The sequence below is a fragment of the Hyaena hyaena genome, unplaced genomic scaffold (assembly GCF_003009895.1).
Source record: "Hyaena hyaena isolate Hyena2069 unplaced genomic scaffold, ASM300989v1 scaffold_102, whole genome shotgun sequence".
Taxonomy (NCBI): domain Eukaryota; kingdom Metazoa; phylum Chordata; class Mammalia; order Carnivora; family Hyaenidae; genus Hyaena; species Hyaena hyaena.
Genome location: NW_024080734.1, coordinates 3121096 through 3139545, shown reverse-complemented (window position 1 = coordinate 3139545; position 18450 = coordinate 3121096). Strand labels below are relative to the sequence as shown.

Below are 18450 nucleotides of genomic sequence, written 5' to 3'. Positions count from 1 at the left end.
CCAGCACCCCTATGAGGTCAATGCTGTTGGCTGCCTCTGTGTTCTGGAGGAGGAAATGACAAAGGGGTGATCCCTGCCCAGGGGCATACGGCCAGGAGGACTCTAATTAGAACCCAGGCATCTGCCACCCAAGGGCAGATTCTGGGCCTGGGCAGGGTGCCTGGTAGCCCACTGAAAATGCAAGAGGACCACTATTGTGGGCCCTGCAGCTCTGCTGTTGAGGACTGGGGTGGGGGGTTGTGGGGGGGGTAGATAACACCCACCCCTCCCCTCACCCCCGCCTGCAGCCCTTCATTCCTGACAACTGCTCAGACTGCCGGCTGGTATCTCTTAGATTAGCCCCCAGCTATTTTTATGCTGCCCTTGTTTAGGGAAGAAACACAGCTTGGTCAAACCCTCAGGCAGGGCCCCAGGGGAGACCACCATTAAGGAGTCAAGGAAGAAAACTGAGCTCATTTTACATTTTACTATCTCTCTCTTTTTTTTTAAACTACAGTTTTCCTTAGAAAAATATCCAAATTGGGTCACCCTGCCAAACTGCCTCCAGCACAGGCTTTCTGGCCACCTAACTTCACCAACACAAAGTGTCTGCCTTCCTTCAGAATGCTATATTGACCGCTGAATGAAGTCTCTCGTGGGCTGGTGGGAAGAGGTGTCAAGCAGACGGCCTTGGTGAAGAGAACAGGAAGCCCGGAAGGGGGATGGGAAGTGTGTCAGGGAAGACAGAGAGCTGGAGCAGAGCCTGGGAGGGAGAGGTCAGGGAAGTGTTGAAGAGGAATCATCTCAGTGAGCTACACGGGGATGGAGATGGCAGAGGAACCTGGAGCTCACCTGAGCGTCTGTAGCAGAGAAACAGCTTGGGAAGTTTTGACAGTGATTCTCTAGATGATTACTAAACTGTGGGGAACATGGATGCCCTTGCCTGGGAGAAAATATACAGAGGGAGGCGAGGGAAGAAGCTCTAAGGCAGCACTTACGGCTGAGGGGAGATGAAGAAAGATGAAGAGTTCCCGTAGGACAGCAGGAACACGGAAAGTGTGGAATCACAGAAGCGGGGGGTTTCTGGGAGAAACCAATGCCCACCCTGGTCAACAAGCACGGAGGATGAGAGAAGGTGGAGGCAAACAACCTCCAGATGAACGGCCTGGCGGAAACCAATGGCCTCAGCAAGGCTGGTTTTTGGGAGAGTGACAGCGGCGGAGGCCAGACTGAAGTGGGCCGGGGAGTAGGTGATGAGGAAATGGGGACGGTTGTAGAGGTTGGGCGGTAAAGGGGAGAAGACAGCAGAGGCCCTGGGGGAAGCCATGCTCTTGGGCGTCCTGTCATTCTGCGTTGTCCTTAAAGGCAGGGGGGCTACATTTACGTGCAGTCCTCAAGTGCCTGGCACACAGCGGGAACCCGACAAATATCTGATGCTTTTGATGATGACGGCGGTGACAATGGTAACGATGAAGACGATGATGAAAAACACAGATTCCTGTAGATCAGGAACCTCCTTTTTTGGGGGATTAAATGATGAACTGACTCCCTAAGAAGTCTAACCAGTGCGAGCGCCTCCTCTGTCTCTGGGCACTCCTTCTCAGGCTCATTGCTGGTTCTTCTTTTTTGTTGTTATTTCTTCTCTGTCTGTACTCAAATCTCTGGGTGATCTCACCCAACCTCACTGCTTTAAATCCCATCTACATGCCCTCTTCCAAGTTTACACTCCAAGCCCTGACTGCTCTCCCAAACCCCAGACTCACACACAGCTACGTGTGAATCTGTCGTCCTGGCTAGAGGGCCTCATAGATACTCTCAAGCCCAACGTGTCTAAAACCCAACTCCTGATCTTTTCCTCCTTCGATTACATAGGCCAAGAGTTTCATGGTTTGGGGGCACCTGGCTGGCTCACTCGGTAAAGCACGTGACTCTTGATCTTGGGGTTGTGAGTTTGAGACCCAGACTGGGTGCACAGATCTTTTAAAAATAAAAAGAAGTTAAAACAAAAAGAATTTCTTAGTTTTTTGCTCTCATCCCTTCAAGAATGATCTCCATTCCTTCAAGAAACCTTAGCCTGTGGGTCCTATCTTCAAAATATATCCAGAATATGACTCGTTCTCACCACTTCTACTACTCACTCAGTCAGGTACAGGCCACCATCACCTGCCACCTGGACATCTGCAATTGTCCTCCCAGCTGGCCTCCCCGCTCTGCCCTTGTCTCGTTCACTGTGTTATCAACACGGAAGTCCTATCAGGTCACTCCCCTGGCCCACTGGCTCCTCACGTCCCTCAGAGTACAAGGCCCATCATTCTGATGACCTGTAAGGCTTTTCATGATTTTGTTCCCCAGTATCTCCGATCCCCTGCTACTTCTCTAGGACTCCTCACACCCTGCTGTGGCCATACTAGCTTCCTTGCTATTCTCCAAATACATCAGCCACGCTGCCGGTCTGTACCTGGTTCTGAGGTGTGGGTTTCTTCCGCACACCAACAAGCGATCCCCAGACACCAGCTGGGTGTCCTAGAATTCAACTCAATTCTGACACTACCTGCTGGACACAGCATCAGATCCCACAGGTTAGGGGCTCAGTCCCCACAAAACTGGTCCCCTCCCCCAAACCCCCACTTGAGCTACCCACCACAAGTCCAGGCTGTCCCCTGTGCTCCCGACCAACAGGCTGTAGATGGGAGCTTCCATGAACGCCTACCTCCTCCTCGGGTTTGATTAATACGCTGGAGAGGTTCCCAGAAATGAAGGAAACCTTTTACTTACTAGATTGCCGGCTTATTAACAAAGGATAGAACAGCCAGATGGAAGAGGCGCGAGGGCAAGGCTGTGCCCTCTCCAAGTGTGCCCCTTCCCTCAGTCTCCACGTGTTCATCAACCCAGAAGATCTCTGAGCACAGTCCTTCTGGGGTTTTGTAGGCTTCATTACACAGTCACGATGGAGTAAATCATTGGCCACTGGTGACTGAACTTCATTTCCAACCCCTCTCCCTCCTCTGAGGTCTGCTGGCAACCAGCCCTGTCATTAGTGCTTTCCAAAAGTCAGCTCATGCACATGACAAAAGAAACCTTTATCGCTCTGCCTGCAGAAAGTCTGAGGGTTTTAGGAGCTCCGTGCCCAGACTGGGGACACCAAATATATATTTCTTACTATAAATCATGGTATCGTGGGTGCTCCTACCATAGGCTTTGCTCTAGCCCTAGCTGGTCCCTGTGTGGAGCCCATCGTGCTCAGCAGTCCGCACGGCTAAGGGGTCTCCCTCCCCAACAAAGCTTTGCTCAGATCTTACCTCTTCAGGGAGGCCAGCTCTGACCGCCCTACTTAATACTGCAAACCCATCCCCACACCTGCCTTACTGTCTCTGTTAGCCAGCCTCACGCTTCCCTAGACCACTTACTGTCTAACGGAATGAATGACCTATTTAGTATGCTAATTGTTTATCGGCTGCCTGCCCTCTCTCACGTGTTATGAGTTCCACAACAACAGGGAATCCTTGTTTTATTCACTGCGTACATCTAGCACAGTGCTTGGTACAAAGTACGTGCTCCGTAAATACTTGAATGAACAACCTCCGGACAGCTGCTCTATGCTTCTAATTCTTTGTCACCTAAGCAAAAGTTGGAACACAAGCTTGCCTTACTTTTCACAGTGAAAATGAAAATCATCTATGAAACTTCTTCTAAAAACTATATAGGTAAACTTTGTACCTTTGTCTGTTTGTTTTTTTTTTTAAAGTCTGGTATCTGGCGGTGGGAAATCCGTAAGAGCATTTCATATGGGCAGATGGACTGGTATGCAGGGCAAGATCACGGAGCAAATGTGAACACTGCCCCCTCATGGTTGAACATGGAGGTGGATGTTCTCTGCCCAGCCAGCCCACTAAGGGAGTACTTTGAATCCTGGTGGCTGAACGGGGTTACAAGATTTAATGCTATTGATGACACTTCAAATTCAACCTATTTTCAGAAGGAAGCAAGTTAGAGAAGAATAAAGTCAAAGGGAGATTTTTTTTTAAAGGAGTACAGCACCCACACATTCCCATATTGGAAGGAGGATGTTGACAATTAGTGGGAAGTAGTAAGGAAAAATGTTAAGACAAGAAAATCCTAAATTGATAACATCCATCTGCTGCACTTACAGCTGGAATCTGAGTGGGAATTTCCCATCTGTGCTTTATTCTCAGCTTTAATTTGACTATAAATAAGACACATGCGTGCACAATTTGCAGTGAGTGTCTTCTGAGGCCAGAAATCATTTAAGGATGATATATGCGTATATATAGGAGTGTACGTACACACACACATGCACGCACACACTTTAAATTAGAACCTACTCCCTAAATTAGTCAGTCTGCTGTTTGCAGCCAATCTCTTAAATGCCTGGTCTCACGAAGATCTGGCACTTCATAACTGAAGCCAAAGCCGTAACTGCTGACATGCCCTGCTCACAGGTCTAAACAGAACTTGTGATGCCAGGCCCGCTCTCACTGGAGCCCCTGCATGCTGCAGGAAACCTCAGGGTCCAGAGCCCTGGAGGTGGCTCCATTTGAGAAGCCCATTGCCCGGACAGACAGAAGCTGTGTTTGTTACTACACATTCTTTTTTTTTTTTTTTTTTTAATTTTTTAAAATGTTTTATTTACTTCTAAGAGAGAGAGAGAGACAGTGTGAGCAGGGGAGGGTCAGAGAGAGGAGATATAGAATCGGAAGCAGGCTCCAGGCTCTGAGATAGCTGTCAGCACAGAGCCCGACGCGGGGCTCGAACCCACGAACCGTGTGATCATGACCTGAGCCAAAGTCAGACGCTTAACCAACTGAGACACCCAGGTGCCCCTGTACATTCTTGTTTGATTCTCATAGTGACTCTACAAATGTCTATGTGGACTACCGCCCCCACTTTACAGGTGGGGAAACTGAGGCTTAGTGACATAAGGTAACTGGCCCATGCTCACATGGTCCCTTAGTAATACAGCCAAGACTCCATACCAAGGTTCAAAGTCCATGTTCTTTTCACTTTCCCAACTCTGCCTCCACATTACACCTCCCAGGGCCTCTGGGACTATAAATAGTGGGGAGGCGCGATGTCATGTGTGAGACCGGCCAGGTCTGTAGCACAAGGACACGAACATCTCCCAGCCTGAGCCCCAGTATCCCCCAGGCCCCAACAGAACTCCGGTCCAGACAGGACGCAGCTTATCGCTAGCCTCTCTCATGGTTATATTTAGCTCTGGACCTCAAAGACAAAGACATGCGCCAGCCCCCAAGACACTGCACACCCCGAGGCCAGGCCCACCACGGTACATAGAAAGAGAAGGGCGTTTGCCTCAGCCTTTTCATATGTGGTGTCAGCCACCTCCAGTGGGGGCTTCTCGCGACATAACTCTTAAGAGCCTATGAGACCTTGTTCTTCTTGCTCCCTGAGGGCGGAGCCACAGCTGCTTGGCCAATCTATTTGTAACAGGCAGCAGGGTCTGCAATACACTGCACACGACTATTGCTTAATAACCGTTTGCTGAATGAACAAATAAATGATCTAAGTTCATACGTCCTAGACATTTGGACACCAAAACCAGGACACAAATTCCCAGCAGGACACCTTATAATCTAAATGCATTTCATTCTATTAAATACAATCAAGTTTATTCAAGAAATGGACAGGAGTTTTCCTTATCCTCCTGCTCCCCACTTTTCCTTCCACGAGATCTGGCATTAAGGCCGCAGCAGGAGGAGAGAAAGGAGGACCAAATCCTGAAGGCTGGCCTCCAAGTGCCCCGTGTGTCGGCCATAAGCACTGCTGTCACGACTCCTGGAGTCCCTGTGGCCCTGCAGGTGTCTTGATGACACCTTGCTCTGCTCGCCCTGTGCAAGCCCGCCGCCTGTGGAAACCTGGGGGACTGCATCTCCATCCAAGCCACGGAACAACTGGAGCAGACCACGGAGGCGTGGGCTGGTTTGCCAGGGCCTGGTAGCACGGACAGATCTTGACACTGGACCTTAAAGGGCAAAAGCTGGTAATTCCCCATCTTACAAAAATGGGAAGAGCCGCTTTTTTACAATATAGAGGACCGTCGCAAGGAAAAGGGCCAGGGCAAGGAGAATGAGGAGTTTGTCTGTCAGCTCTCGGCGGTTATATTTTGTGATAAGCTTCCGTCCCAACTGGATAGTCCCTGACATGGACTTAAACTCTTCATTTGCATCCAGGATAGTCCGCGAAGAATTGGCTGAAACGAAAGAGGGGGGAAGGGAAGCCCGACTCAGAGACTGTAGAGTACCAAACCGAAGACCTTGCCCTGCTGGCCGGCTCACACTAACGCTGCACTCTGTAGCGAGTTCCCGTGAGCCAGAAGCAGATATGTGAGCAGGGACAATCCAGAGGAGCAAAGAATAAGGCTGCTACACGGGAAGCACCCCTCCGGGCCCCAGGCGGCTCAGAGTGATGCGGCTTGTTCATGTACAATGTCACAGGGCCAGGACTAGGTGCTCTCCAACGTGAACGTCACCAGGGAAAAAAGCAGAAGCGAGTTCCTTTCCTGACCGCCAACCTCAGTTTTCTGAAGCAGGGAGGGCCACTGAGAAGAACCACCAGTCCCCAAACGAACGTGCGTGACCGTGGCCAGGCACTGTACGGTCTGTATGGGGGTAGAGGCCGGGAGTCACCGAGATCGTCCGCCCGAGGCGTGCCCTGCCAGCAGCCCTGCCAGTCACATCTGCTCTCTGGGGGATCAGAAAAGTTGGGCTGGGCCCTGCCCCAAGCCCTCACACACACCAGCCCTTCAGTCCTGGGATGCTGCTGTAGCTTTAAAGACGACACGCCTGTGCTCTGGCCACTATGAAATCTAAGGGGAGGGATGTGTCCCTGAAGGCTCGTGGTGTCCAGGAGTCAAATTTACTTCTGAGTATAGGTATCTGGGCCTGACACTTGAGGGTACAGGCCAAGCCGGCAAGATTCTCCCACAAAGCCTGACAAGGCATCATCAAAACATCCACAGAACAAAACATGCTGTTCAGGGGGAAAGTGAGGTGTGAAAGAGCACATGTGAAAGTTTCCATTTGTGTAAGAGGGAAAAGGATAAACAATATTTAACTTGCTTGCTCCTGACATTCTTGGAAGGTCTCAGAAGGACATCAAAGAAAGTGGTAACAGCGGCTGCCCTTGGGGAGGAGGGCTGGTGTCTAACAGGCGTCAAGAGGAGGTCAGGAAAGAGGGCTATCGTTTTCTCTCTCGTACTGCGGGTTGTGCGGTCCAGCACGGCAGCCCCCGGACACAGGTGGCACCTGTGGCACATGTGAAACGTGGCTACACCAAACTGAGATGTCCCTAAGTGTCAAATGCACACGTGAGTTCAAAGACTCGGCATGAAAAAAAAAAAAGGTAAAGCATCAATAATTTTTCATGTTCATCACACACTGAAATGGTGATATTTGATGTGGAATGGGTTAAATAAATTCAAAGGTTTCTTTTTACCTTTTTAAATGTGCGTTCTGGAAAATTTAAAGTTATGTGTGTGGCTCACATTGTGTTTGTTGGACAGCGCTGGCCTAGAGGTTTCTCCTTAATTGTGTAATATATATTACCTTTTCACAAAATTAAAAGTTAATAAGTAAGTAAACGGAATTGAAACAGAGAAGCGTTTATATACAGATAGATGAGGGGCGAAAATAAACACTTAGATATCAGAAATCCCTCCTGAAATGGCCTGCTGCCATTCAAAAAACCTAAGTAAGAGCTTGTTCAGAAAAGAAATCTAATAGACCTTGCTTTTAAAACATTATATTATAGGGAGTTTTAAAGCATCACCGAAGTAGATAGAATAGGATCATGAAATGCCCCGTGCCCATCACCCATCCCCACTAACTCCCTGGCACTAACTCTTGTACCCATACTACTGCTCCACTCAATTCCAGCAAATTCCAGACATTATATCCCTAATATGCTTTAAAACAAAACAAAACAAAACAAAACAAAACAGTAGTCCTATCAGACTTTTAAATCAAGCTGAATTTATGAGCTACAAGGAAAGGATTAAGAACTGCTTTCTTCTGGGGTGCCTGGGTGGCTCAGTTGGCTAAGGGTCTGACTTGGGCTCAGGTCATGATCTCACAGTCTGTGAGTTCAAGCCCCTCATGGAGCTCTATGCTGACCGCTCAGAGCCCAGAGCCCGCTTCAGATTCCCTTTCTCTCTGGCCCCCACTCCCCACTTGCCCTCTCTCTCTCTCTCTCAAAAATAAACACACTTTTAAAAAATGAAAAGAATTAAAAAAAAAAAAAAAAATGAAAAGAATTGCATTCTTTTTTTCTTCAACAGCTTTCTCTTCTTGTAGGAGAGAATGGGCCCCAGAACAGCCCTGAACACTCCAGAGGCCATCAGCATCTCCACACTCTTCTCACCACTTAACTACATTATCTGTTCCTGGTATGTGTGTGCGCCCCGTCACCTGCACCAAATCAGAAAAGCCCTCCACTCTAAGGCCAGGCGGCCCCCCTTTTTGCATGTTCTCCAAGGCCTCTACCAAGGCTTGAGCCTCATGTAGAGGAGGTAACCGGCTGGTTCTGAGCCTAAATACCCAGATAAGTTTCAAACAGAGGGAATGACCTTGGGGACAGGCTGCTTGCTTTCCTTGTGCTTCTGCCTGTCTGAATAGTGCACTGAAAAAGAAAGTAGCTCAACATTACAGAATCTGTTTAGGGGTGATAATGGCATTGTGCTCTGGTTTTGTTTGTTTTTTGTTTCAAGAGTCTGTAATCTTTCAGAGAGACACACTGAGATATTTATAGATGATGTCTGTGATTTGCTTCAAAATAATCCAGATGAGGGCACGGAAGGGTGGAGCTGAAACAAGACTGGCCAAGAGCAGACAGCTGCTGAAGCTGGGGGACGGGTCCGTTGGACCTGTGCACCATTCTCTCTACTTCTGTCTCTTTGTGACATCTGCCAAGAGTGTTTCAGAGTAAACACTCCCTTCTGTTTTCCTATATGGAGGACCCTGAAGAGGGCCAATTCTCTTCTGCATTACAAGCGAGGCCCTACGGGCAAGCTGTTGGGAGAGAACCAGATGCTCCAGCAGCTTCTTCTTCTATGGCCTCTGACTGTATCTTTTAAAGGGAGCTCGCAGTGAAAATAACACTGGAGAGTAGAACTGTAAGCAGGGGACCCAGCAGCCTCATCAGCAGCCAATACACTAAACATCTCCCTAGGCAATGATTCCCGAGCCTCCCTGGCCACATGGGTCCACCGAACCCCAGATAAAGAAATACAGACTCCCCGCCCCCACCCCCGCCCCAGCCCTGCAAGCACCCACTCTCCAGGAGAAGGCCTGGGGGGTCTCTGCCTTTCACGTGAGACCCTGGAAGTGCTTCTGCTGGGGAAACACTTTGACAGTAGTGTGCAGATCTTCTAGTACGACTACAAAAACCAAAATGAGAAATAAGAGCAACACATCACACTTTGGGCAAGACCACGCTGTCAAAAAGAAGTAAGAAGCCACAAGCATTAGCAAGCTTCGGGACTGGAGTTGGGGACAGAGATGGAAGAGCCTGGTGGCAGGGGCCAAGGCAAGGGCTCTGGAGCTGGAGTCTCTGGAAGGAGCTTCTAACTCCAGATCTGGCTTTACCTAGCATCTGCATGGCTTCCTCGCTCTGCTGCACCTGCTGGGACATCATCCTGCTGATCCCCATGAGGCTCTCCGTAATGGCACTGGACGTCTGGGCCAGGCTCTCTTTGGTGGTCTTCCTAAAAGTCCAGAGTGGGAGGAGGAATGTCAAACAAAGGCTGGCTGCAAGAAAACCCCATCTTCAAATGAGATCCTGTTTGTTTTGTTTTTATTTATCAAAATACCATATATACTTCAGTATCGATGATCACAGTCAATGCCACCAAGGACGTGCTGAAGACTGCTAGTAGGAACGCAAACCAGTTGCTTCTGCGGAAGCAATCTGGCAATACATATCGGGACCCTTAGAAACGTTCCCATCTTTTGCCCAATCATCTCATCCTGGGAATCTCTCCAAAGGAAATATCCAAAATGTGGACGAGGCCTTATGTCCTAAGACGTGCCCTTGTGTATTATTTACAATACTGACAAACTAGAAATGTAAACACACACAGATAGGGGATTAGTTAATACAAGGGAATACTATGTGTTCTCAAAACTTTGTCTAAACAGTTTTCTGAAACAACAGGCAAGTCTTTGTTCGATACAATGTGAAGAAGAGCAAGATACTAAATTTTATATATGGTACGATTTTTGACTTTGTAAAAAAATAAAAAAACATTTATAACATGATTATAGCTTATTTTCATTTTATAATCAATATTTTTCTTTATTCTACCAATTTATTAGAAGTAAGCATGTATTTGTTTCACACTTTAAAAAATATTACCTATGCGATAAAATTACCAGTTTTATGTGGAAAACAAGAAGGGGTGGCCTACAGTGGGTTTTGCACCTTGTCGATTGCCGTCTATTCTATCATCAGGGCTCAGAAAGACAAAAAGATAGATACCTTTGCCTTAAGAGGTCTCCTCCCTGGAGAAGTTCTGCTTTCTCTAGATTGTCGATGGCAATTTTGCAGGTGAGATTAGCCTTCCTCCATGAGGTCTGATTGCTGGAATCAGAAGGGTCTCACGTGAGTTTCTGTCAGTCAGGTCAAGTCACAGCTAGTGAGCGACGGGGAGGACTGCCGAGGCCTGGCCCACAGAGCCCCCTCCACCTCCACACTTCCTCCTCTTGGCTGCCCCAGCAAAGGCCCCAACACCTCTGGTTTGGCCCTTGCACGCTGCCTGCCAGATGTCCCCTACTGCTCTACTGCCCAGTTCCTGTCTCTTCCCTCCAGGGCAGCCAGAGGGAGCAGTCTGGTCACAGCACTTCTGTGTTTACAGCCAGCAATGGCTTCAGAGTTCACACCCGCCTTGGGCACACAAGGCCCTGTTCTGTCAAGTCATCTATAACACTTTATGGCTCTGTTTTGAGAACCGTGTCTTACTCATCTTTGGATCAGCAGAACCCAGAACAACAGTTTCTGGCACATCAGCCAATTAATGTGTGCGGGAGGAAGTAGAGAAATCACAGACAGTTTTCCCCAGTATTTCTTTTCTAAGTTTTTATTTAAAGTTCCAGTTAACACACAGTGTAATATTAGTTTCAGGTGTACAATACAGTGGTTCAGCACTTTGGTTTTGCTCGATATTTCTTTAAGATCTGCTGTCCTTTACACACCCAGACCAATCGCAAACAGTACAAACACAATGTGTTAGCCGGGCCCAGCCTGGCATGATTTATTTACACTGTTCACCTGATCTCCCTTGTGAGCGACAACTCAAATTTGGTGACCAGCTCCCTGGGGTTGGCGGCATAGCCTTTGTCGCTGGACTATCAAAATGTTATCTGGGTTCCTTAGAGAACCAAACTCAAGCACTGGAACTCTTAGGCAGCTAGTGCCCATCAGTTATGCTAACCCCTGAGATAGTGACAAAGTCAAACAGGGGGCGTGTGAACTGACGGGGTGTTTATCTAATAGCACCTCTGTGCTTAACTCATGAAAATGGTTCTCTGCCACCTGTTGTGCCATTTCACACCTGATACTTAAAAAGAATCCATTATATTTTCAAACTGTTAGCACAGGAGTTCGGCTCGGCAGGCCCTGTGACACAGAGATGAGTGGGCCGTAGTGGCGGCCCTCAAGTGGCTCACATTTCTTGGGCAGAGAGACAGGCAAACAAATTATTTGCTGACCGGTGTGATAAGCATGATACCCCAGGCAAGCACAACTACTGCTTCAATGCACGGCTGCCAAAGTATTCACTGACTGCCTTCTCTCCCTTCCCTTTACCTGGTGTAATTTACTACACTTATACAAGGGGTCCTCTTTACTCAGTGTTTACACTCTGAGTATCCCTGGGGGCCAAGGGGAGCGAATGCTGTCGTGACACAGAGTGATACTACTGAGCCAAGCACTTTAACGCCGGTCACCACTCACCCATCCCTCCCCACTTATGCCAGCCTCTACCATGCCCACATCTTTGTCACCCAGTCTTCTCTTGACTGCTGGGCAGTATAAACAGAGCTGCTCTCAGCAAGGATCATGCTGGAGAATTATCCAAATCAGAAGCAAAACCACAGACAAATACAGATCTGGCAGAGTCAGAGCAATTATCAAGGAGGAAGAGAACACCTAGGAGGACGACACCCAGCAGGGGCTTCAAAAGAGAGCGAGCTGCGTACCAGAGGACTGGGAGAGTTGACAGAGCCCTCCGAGATTTCTGCAACATCAATCCTCTGTATGACTATGATGCAAAAGTCAAACGTGAAGGCGGAGGTACGGTTTCATGGCATCAGACAATTTTGTTGAGTAGTTCCCTAACTCAATACCAAGAAAGAGCATGTACCTCCACTATAATAATCAAAGGTGAGCACACGAGCTATAATGATAACTCCATTTTATTTAATATAACATAACCTTAGTTACATCTTTTTGGTTTCATTTTTTAAGGTAAGGACCCATTCAAAACTTTCTAAATTTTGGTTCACCATAAGTAGGTTCATTTTCAGTGGATTTTTTCTGGTATCAATTATCCTTAAAGAAAAAGGACTCTGTATTACAAAAGCGACCATTTTTTGGTTTTAAAAATATAAAATATAGTATAAGGCTAAATACGCTTTTGTAAAATATACACAATCTGACCTACCAATACCCCTGCCTGCCCCTGCTTGGAGAATTACGGGTCTAGAGAGGACACTCAGTCTGTGTATAAATGACACAATTAAACCATGAAGCCAGGTTTATAAGGCAAAGCTCTGCACAAGCCTCTGGCACAGCAAGTGGTGCAGCACAGGCCCCACCTACCTGAGCATCTGCTTTTTGTGATTCTCCACTTCCTGGAGCAGAACTTGCTTCTCTGACTCTTTGTCTTGCTCTTTAGCTGACTGCTCCAGCTCCTTTGGGGGGAAATAGCTCTATGTTAAAATGATTTTAAAAGCCGATATAAAAAACAAAGAGTACTTCTCTTTCTTGAGAGGTTATATGATAGCACCTAAGTAACTTCCTAAAAGAGAATGCTTAGGAATGCCAGGTGACATGTAGCAAACATCCTTCTAAATATACAGCTGAGTCTGCAAGAAAGCAAGGACAATCCCCAGGGCCCCAAGGTGAGAAGGAAACTTAAGAGCCAGAGATGTCAGCCTGTGAGTGAGGCTCAGCTGCCCTGGGATAGGACATTACTCCTGTAGTCTAGGCCATGCCTGAAAACAAAAGTGGTGGGGCGGGGGGGAGGATTAATAATTAGGAGCCCCTTGGTCCCACTTTGGGAGATCACGAAAATATCAAACTACTGTACGTGTCTTAATGCTTCTTCTCAATCTCTGTATCTATTTCATTATATACTGGTAGCAAACAGTTTGAAGGTCTTAAAGCCCACATAGGGACAGTGAAACAAAGTGTTGAGTTATCTGAGCTGGGAGCCACAAATCCAGCACCCATGAAGAGATATACCTCCAGTGAAATGAGGAACTAGGAAAGTGTCAACCAGCAGGGGAGACAGCAAAGGAGCTTGTCCTTTATATGCTGTGTGCGCTGGCTAGAAGGCTACAAAGAATCTCCTAAGAATTTAAAAGCATGGAGCTACCCTCAAGCTGATCCAGAGTTACAATTCATCCTCTCTGAATGGTCTGGGAAGCTCCATGAGGAGAAATTAACATAAAAAGTGCTCCCAGACTTTCAATCCCGGGGAGACATAGTAAAAGCCAATCCCAAGGCCTCTAAAAAGACCTGCCTTCAGCCTGGGCTGTACAAAAGTCCCAGAGATAAGGTGTGCTGAAGAGGACCACTCACAGTCCAGAACAACCAAACACCAGGAGACAAACGATCTGCCTTAGCGAGGGGCAGGAGACACAGCCACCAGCTGTCTGAAACCCCCCAAGAACTTCAGGTGATGGAAGTATCAGACAGACTCTGATGGAAGATGTCACAATACCTCAAGAATCAAATCCTATTTTTTGTTTACAGGTTAAAGCAAGTTCCAGTTCCACTGAAGCTACTGATGCTGACAACATCAATGTATTAGTCCATTTATACACTAATTTATATATTTATATAAAAATTTATGTACTAATTTGCAGGTGCGGGTCAGGAACACGCGTCTGTATCCACCAGTTTACTAGCTCAGAGATAACTTCCAAGTTATGGTCCCAGCTATTGCTGAGGCAGAGGAAAAAAAACAATGTATAGGAAAAGTTTTGCAGATGTAGTCAGTTGATTACCTGCTTAATTATTTATTTAAAATCTAGATTCCCAGGGCATCTGGAGGGCTCAGTTGGTTGAGCATCTGACTTCGGCTCAGGTTATGATCTCACAGTTCGTGAGTTCAAGCCTGGCATTGGGCTCTGTGCTGACAGCTCAGAGCCTGGAGCCTGCTTCAGATTCTGTGTCTCCCTCTCTCTCTGCCCCTCCCTCACTCATGCTCTGTTTCCATCTCTCAAAAATAGAAAGAATTAAAAAAAATTTTTTTAAGTGCCATTTAGTATCCCATCTTTTAGATGAGAAGTGGAAATAAGAAAAAAATATATATATATATTTTTAGTATTTGAGTAGATACACCAGGAAAGATACATAAATAACAACTGTGGTTATTTGTGTGGAGGAGAGGAACAGAGAATAAGACTCATACATGAGACTTTTCACCAAGTATCCATATTCACACACACACGCACACATATATATGAAACATGCAAAAGTAATAGCCTTTTAAAACTAAAAATTAAATGATCAAATCAGTGCTAGAGATGGAGGCAGAAGAAAAAAAAAAAGATCAGCTAGGTTCAGTGACATTGCTAAAATCCTAAAGTGACCTCTTATGACAAAAACTACTTCTTATTTTCAAAACTGCCCTTGAAAATCCCTTAGGAAGGCAACACCAGGACCCAGACATACTACTCCTCAGGTCCAAATTTTCTACTAGCTTTTTCTACCAGTCAGTTTTTCTACCAGCTTCGAAATAGACTACCTTCAGTTCAGCAACAACAGAGTTGTTGGCTGGCGTCTGGGGCCATGTCACAGGAAAAGCACAGATCTTTAAACTCTAGTTCCACGCGCTGAGACAAAGTAGCCCAGCACCCACCCAGGGATGGGCAGATCCATGTGCCCGTCTTATTCTCTCTAGGGCACAGCAGCAGAAACGGGCTATGCAAACGGGTACGTCTTGCTCCAGTGGTGTTTGGCACATATACCATAGCTGGATTATCCAGGAGGGTTATAGCGCATGTGACGTGATCGGAGACCTCAGAAACAGGGAGGAAGAGGCGGGACAAAGAGCAGCATGAAATAAACCCCAAGAGACACTACTGATACATTCAAGAGTTCTTCACCTTTACCCTGAGAGCAAGTTAATACAGTTACCCTCACTGTCTAAATGTCTACGGAAGACACTGGACAGCTCTTAAGCAGCGGTGACTGCCAGGACGGAGCCCCCTCAAGGCGACACGTGCTCCACATGTTACTTCTGCAGCCACTCACCTGTATCCTGTGCCGCAGTTGCTGAAACTTCTCTTTCACTTTAGTGTTCAGTTCAGTGAGTGCACTTAATGGTCCTGAACAATCTCGAATATCCTAGGAGACATTGAAAAGGTGAGGGGGCCTTTCTCAAGGCAACGAAGTGCAATGATACCATCCGTACAGCGAGAGGACTGGCTTAGACCACAACTGAGGCTGGCCTGCTGACTGTGATTCATCCTGATCTTTGCTGTTTCCCGTGGCAACACAAGCAGAAACATTCCCATTTACATTTCTCTCATGTCTCTTTAATTCTGAGCAGGTAATATCAAAGTATAAAAAGAAACACGGCTGCTCTGACTTATCAGTTCCTGAAGTTTAACAAAACAACCACCTGAGCAGTATAAAAACATGTCCAACAAGAATGGACATCCAAAAGTGAACCTCTAACTTTAGAACTTTCCAACTTGAAAATCAGGATGATCAATTCCTGGCATCCTAATGACAAAATTAACTCCAAACTGATTTTACAAACCATCTATTATAAATCACAGTGTTTATAGACATATTCAAGGGGGGGGGTTTAGAATTTGTTTCTGGATGTTCAAAATAATCACAGTTATTAGCTGTGTAACAAAAAGTCACTGAATTCTCTGTGCCTCAGTATCCTCATCACATTACCTACCACATAAACCATGTATGTATGTAAAGCACTTTGCAGAAGAGCTGGAACACAGTAAGAGTGCAGTCAATCTACCTATCATCAATCTTCCTCAGTGGCAACCATGAGAATCCAAATATAGTACAAAAGGGGCTGACACAATTTAGATTATGTGAAAAGGCAATTTCGTTTGTATGAATCCTACCTTTATATTTCTAGAATCAGCCCAGAAGTACTGCGGTGTGTATGGAGAAGAAGTGAAGTTGAAGAAGTTTAAATGTTTGCATCAAGTTTCCTCACTTGTTCCCCGCCTTACTCATTAAATCACACTTCCTTGCACCATGAGAAAGCACTAATCTGGTTTATCCTGAAGCTGGTTTCCATAGGGAATCCTACTTCCCTTCACTTTTTGCCACAGTTAGCAGCAAACTCTGAGTCTACCATCTAATGTTTAATAACACTTGTTGGAAATGGAAAAGACTTGCCTAAAACCTAGGTTTAATACTCTTGGTTTCTTTTTGCTAATTTCAAGGAGTCATTTCTACATTCCTAACTCTTGACTGTGCCGGGGCGCCTGGGTGGCTTAGTCGGTTAAGCGTCCGACTTTCGCTTAGGTCATGATCTCGCGGTTCGTGGGTTCGAGCCCCGCGTCGGGCTCTGTGCTGACTGCCAGCTCAGAGCCTGGAGCCTGCTTCAGTCTGTGACTCCCTCTCTCTCTGACCCTCCCCTGCTCACACTGTCTCTCTCTCTCTCTCTCATAGAAATAAATAAAACATTAAAAAAAAAATCTAACTCTTGACTGTGCCAACTGGCTCACTGCTCTGCGATCTTCTACCCTTAAATAGCTTAAGGCAAAGCATCTCAATTACCCCTTCAGTTAAAGGAAGTTTAGTAGCGACTCCCTTAGTCCCTCCTCTAGGCTGACTTTCCCCGTCCGGGTCGCAGCTCTGCCCAAATGCTTTCTCATCCAGGCCTTGGCATTTTACGCGATTTCCTCATTTACAGAGTCACAACTATGGGCTAGGTAACGTTCATTTCACCCGGTGCCTCCCATGTCAGGCGGCCTTTGGTGTCACCCAGCGGAGCGGGTCAGGAGGGGGCGGGGCCAATGGCCCTCAGGACGCCATCAACCGGTGGGGAGGACGGCATCAGAAGGCGGAGCCACCCAAGATGACAGGTATGTTGTGTGGCGGTCCGGGTCGTGAAGTGCAAGGGGGAGGGACCAATGGGGGTCATAAAGAGTAAGCTTGGTCAGAGATGGGGGAGCATGGGAGTGTCCAGAAGAGGCCAGTCAACCGCAACTGGATGGAGGATCATGGCCAACGGTCAAGGAGACAGACCAAAAGAGGACTGCAAGGGAGTAGCCGGCCATGGGACGGGGCCAACGACCTCGGAGACTTGACCAAGTGGGGAAAGCTTGGGAGTGAGACCTCCGAGCTCACAGGAGGCCAACAGAGCCTTGGTTTAGGGCTGCTGGGGCCCGACGGGGGTCCCGGGAATTAGTACCTGGATAAGCGCCTTCACCTCCAGGTCAAATTTGACAATCTCTTGGTTACAGATACGGACGTGGACATCCTGGGGAGCCGCCATGTTGAGGACGCCGGCTACGGGCAGCGGCGGTGCCCAAATTTAAGCGCGTTTCCGCGTCGCCTTCCGTCGCTCCGGGTCTTGCGGCAGCGCCCCCTAGAGACCGGCCTGAGGCGAGCCAGGGTGGCGGCGATGAGTCCTGGGGACTTTCCCTGAAGACACGCACGAAGGGAGTCAGCCTCTCCCCTTGGTGCTCTTCAGAAGAGGAAGAAGAGGGGGAATATCAAGGGCGTTTTCACAGCGGCCTCTCCACATCTACCTAAAAGCCATTCTAATGACTACATATATTTTGCATAAAGGAAGGGAAAAAAGACTGGAAGGAAAGTATTGGGATACTTTTGAGATACTCCCAACGCAATTGGGATCCTCCCAACACGTCTCTGGAGGGTGGAATTAACAATTTTTATAGCTCCTTAAATTTTAAACATGTGTATTTTTCATATGTCCTACAGTGAACATAAATTGTGGAGTAAATGAAAAAATGACAAGTGTTATTATTATTAATACTTTCAATGCTGGGATTCAAGGCGGGGGCTCTTAGAGCACCTCCTGCTGGTCTGAGAGTTCTAAAATCACAACTGATCAAGACACCTCCAGCTTACAGCTCTTCCGTGGCTCCTGTAGTTCCCTTTTGTGTACAGTTGGATTTGTTAAGTTTACCTCACTGGAGTAGTTTTGATGGAAATAATAAAGAGCAGACCCTCAACAAATGGTGGCTCTTGGTTTTATTA

General features: G+C 47.2%; 1 protein-coding gene across 1 annotated transcript; it reads right to left on the bottom strand.

The window, feature by feature from the left end:
- Nucleotides 1-5605: 5605 nt before the first annotated feature.
- BNIP1 (BCL2 interacting protein 1) lies at nt 5606-17741 on the bottom strand. Its single transcript, XM_039235754.1, has 6 exons — nt 17639-17741; nt 15496-15588; nt 12832-12923; nt 10492-10593; nt 9600-9718; nt 5606-6208 (listed from the first exon to the last, which is right to left on the bottom strand). Exons 1-6 carry the CDS (start codon nt 17720-17722, stop codon nt 6012-6014), a joined length of 687 nt encoding a protein of 228 aa, XP_039091685.1. The 5' UTR covers nt 17723-17741; the 3' UTR covers nt 5606-6011.
- Nucleotides 17742-18450: the final 709 nt, after the last annotated feature.